Source organism: Sipha flava, unplaced genomic scaffold (assembly GCF_003268045.1).
Source record: "Sipha flava isolate LNK unplaced genomic scaffold, YSA_version1 386_pilon_pilon, whole genome shotgun sequence".
NCBI classification, from domain to species: domain Eukaryota; kingdom Metazoa; phylum Arthropoda; class Insecta; order Hemiptera; family Aphididae; genus Sipha; species Sipha flava.
This window is the reverse complement of record NW_020273097.1, coordinates 3,168-7,267: the sequence shown is the minus strand read 5'-3', so window position 1 is coordinate 7,267 and position 4,100 is coordinate 3,168. Positions and strand designations below refer to the sequence as shown.

The window sequence follows — 4,100 nt, the reverse complement described above, 5'->3', positions numbered from 1 at the left end:
AAAAAACTAAATCAAGTATATTATTTTTATAATTAACAACAGCTTGTGCTGCATAGAGAAACTCAGCACATGCTAAAAAGGTAGATGTGGCCCTAAATGTAATTAACAGATTAATTACGGGGTGCCTGAGACCAACACCAGTTCAGAAAGTACAAGTATTATGCGGTATAGCACCCCCTAATATAAGGCGAGAGGTGGCAGCAAGGGTAGAAAGTCAAACTGTGATGATGATGCTGTTGGATATAGTTCATGTGTATGGTTTGGATTGATTGGAATACGTACATTTTGCTCATTGCTGTACATAAGCTGCTTCATTTCAAATTCCTGTGTTATAGAAAAAATAGCACTTTTAGCTTGATTTTGTAGTATAGGATTAAGTGCCTTAAGTGTAGGAGCTAGCTATTCCACTCAAAAAAGCATCAATAGGATGCTTAACTGTAGATTCGACTTCTTTTTTAGATTTTTTATTTTCTTCTTCCTTCTCAGCTAACATAAATGCCATTAGAGCTTGCTTGCTTGCTGGAGAATCTATAGATTTTCCTTCATGAATCATTTTTCGTTTGAGTGGAGTCTAAATGCATTTTTCTTCACAGATGAACTAGATGCTTCGGCTAAAGTTTCTGTTGTAGATCTAAGAGTATCGTCTACAGAGAATCAGTGAGATTATTCTGAATTTCAGTTATTGATTTATTGCTTCTGTCTCTGTCATTCTGTGGCTCACATGTTTGTCCACTGAATTTTTCCGGAGCTTCAATATTAGTAATTTCCATTTCATTATTTTGATCCTCTTCAAAATTATCCACGTTGGATAATGTGTCGCGTTCTGAAATGTGTGGTAAAAGAAACTCAAGAATATCTTCATACTTATACTTTCGGTAATTCACTGCAGCCTGTCCAGATGCTGTCTTCCTTTTTTGTAGAGTTCTACGGAACTGATCTCTGACAGAAGTCCACTTTTTTTTATATTCTTCTATTCCACCTAAAACATTCAGCAATAGTTATTTTATTTTAAGATTACTTGATAAAGATGTATTTTTCAGGTTTCTTGCTACTGGAGATACTTTCAAGGCTATTTCCTTTAACTACAGATTAGGAAAGTCAACAGTTGCTGCTATTGTTCATGATACCGGCAGAATAATTGTAGATGTTCTATTAATGAAAATGATGCCAGTACCAAACCAAGAAAAATGGAACGCTATAGCTACTGATTTTTGGGCTAGGTGGCAGTTTCCAAACTGTATCGGTGCTTTGGATGGCAAACACGTTGTAATACAAACTCCAAAATTATCGGGATCTCTCTATTGGAACTACAAAAAAACGTATTCAATTGTGCTTCTTGCCCTGGTTGATCCTTGTTACAACTTTATTGTAGTTGATGTTGGTTCTTACGGGAAAAATTCTGATGGAGGAATTTTTTCGAATTCAAACTTTGGAAAAGCATTACAAAATGGCAAGCTCAATGTGGCAAGCAAGGGTAGAGAAAACAAAACAAGAATCAGACTTAAGACATCTTCTATATGGAGGTAAAACCATGGGGAGCCGGCTCAAATCAAGGAAAAATTTTTTGAAGACAACAATTAGCCTATCACAAACACCTGAAGCAACGAGAATAGATTTATGGAAGGAGGCAATGAAAGAGCATAACTCACTGCTATGGAAGGATCCGAAGGAAAGCTTACCGACCGGAAGTCACTTACCATGGTCGGTATGGAAGACACTGAATAGATTACGAACGGAAACTGGAAGGACAGCGAGTAATATGAAAAAATGGGGATTGAAAGATGATGGGAAATGCGAATGTGGTGGAGAGCAGGATGCGGACCATCTGTTTGTATGCCCACAATTACCGAATAAGTGTAGAAAGGAAGATTTTTTGACGCATAAAATTTCAGACAAAGCAATACAAATTGCGGCTTACTGGGGAGCGAAGGGAATATGAAGACCGATACGACAAGAAGAAGATCAAACTAAGTCTTTTTTGGTATACTTTTTAACGGGATTGAGAAATATTTATAAATATTATTTATTGTTTTATAATAATTGAAATTTTTAATATTTTATCCGTGTTTCAAATTACAATACATTGTTATATTTATTTGTACATAGTTATATTCTATCAATTGCTATAGCCTAATTGTTTCAGTAAAAATTGTTTTGAAACAGAAACTGAAATAAGAGTGTATATAAAATATTTTAGAAATTTAACAGAAATTAGTGTTTCATCGGTTAATGTATTTTATAACTAAAATAAACTATTGTGATCGTATATAAAAATCATTTCAATTTAAACAATATTTTTTGGCGGTAAATCACGACGGTTAGCAACGATGAGCAGATAATCTATGTCCGATTTTAATTGTTATATTATATTTGCAATTGTTCAATATTTTCATTTTGGCAAATTACTTTCTTACGAATTTATGTGTATAATGTATAAAAAAAATTTAAAAAAACTGAAATCATAATTGATTATTTAAATACTGTTATTGTTTACTTTATAACAGTAAACAGTCAAAATATATGAGCCGATCCAGAGTGAATTGATATAACGAGAAACTTACATATACCTATTTACTTCACACAAATAGAGGTACGTCGTTTATCTTTTGAATAAAAAATGCAATCACAATACAATTAATTAAATTTATGTTTTTTAGTTTGTAGTATATTTATTCATATAATCCATTACCTTTTTAAAATTAAAGATAATTAAGTAACCTCGGGTATTTAAATGAAATGTTTACATTAGTTAAATAAAATTTTTCCATTCAATATTTATTTAAATTATTAATATCTAAATTTATCAATTTAATTGCATAAGTGTTTGTTGTTTTTTTATTATAATAAAAATTTATTTGATTTATCTACATGAGTATTAACCAGGACACTAAGCCTTTTTGGCATACTTTTTTTATTGGGATTGTGAAATATATATGAACATTATTAATTTTTATAAGACATTATACATTTTAAATACTTTATCCGTGTTTCTAATTACAATAAGTTGTTATATTTGTACATAGTAATATTCTAACAAGCGCTATAGACTAATAGTTTCAGTGAAAAATGACTTGACACAGAAACATAAATGAAGGTGTATAAAAAATATTAAAAATTTAACAGAACTTAGTATTTTATCGTTTATTGTATTTATAATTAAATTAAAATTTTCTACTCGTATTTAAAAATCATTTACATTAAAATAATTTTTTTTGCGTCAAACCATGACGGTTAGCAACGATGAGACAGATAATCTATGTCATATATATATATATATATATATATATATCAATTTGTCATATTCTATGTGGGTTTGTTAAATATTTTCAATTTGACTAATTACATTTATTACAACATTCTTTGTTCATAACATTAAATAAAATTAAAAGAAAACTAAAATCATATTTAATTTTTTTTTTTTTTTTAATTTTAAAGCTTAATTGATTACATAAATATTGTCGTTGTTTATTTTATTAATGTAAAGAGCCAAAGTCTAGGAGCCGAACAAGAGTGAAAAGAACTTACGAGAGATAAACACATAAGTACTTAATTACTACGACAAATACAGGTACGTCGTTTATCTTTTTAGTAACAACTGGAATTATATTTAAATATAAATTTACAATTTTTTTTTTTTTTTTATGTAAACCATTACCTTATTAAAACTTATAATCATTAAGTATTTTCGGTAGTGCAAATAATATTTTTCTATTACTTAAAGAGATATTTTCCATTCAATATTCATTAAAATTATTAATACTCTAAATTTATAAATTTAAATACATCAGTGTTTATTTATTTTTATTATAAAAATATATTTTTTTTTGATATTTAAAATAATTCAAATATTAATACATTATTATAGTTGTATGTAGTTAACATATATTCAGGGTCAGCAGAAAGCACGTGCCTTTTTTCGAATTTTAAGGTGGCATTGTTTATTTTATTACAGTAAACATCCGAAGTCTAGGGGCCGATCAAGAGTGAAAAGAACTTACGAAAGATAAACGCATATGTACTTACTTACTCCCATAAATACAGGTATGTCATCTTTCTTTTAAATAACAACTCTAAATATATTTAAATAAATTATACTCAAG

The 4,100-nt window shown here is 29.0% G+C and overlaps 1 protein-coding gene and 1 pseudogene across 1 annotated transcript; one reads left to right on the top strand and one right to left on the bottom strand.

Annotated features, from left to right (window-relative positions):
* Positions 1 to 382: 382 nt before the first annotated feature.
* Positions 383 to 1,122, bottom strand: LOC112688271 (annotated as a pseudogene).
* A 42-nt stretch (positions 1,123 to 1,164) lies between these two features.
* Positions 1,165 to 1,527, top strand: LOC112688270. The gene has a single exon (XM_025561381.1). It carries the CDS (start codon positions 1,165 to 1,167, stop codon positions 1,525 to 1,527), a length of 363 nt encoding a protein of 120 aa, XP_025417166.1.
* Positions 1,528 to 4,100: the final 2,573 nt, after the last annotated feature.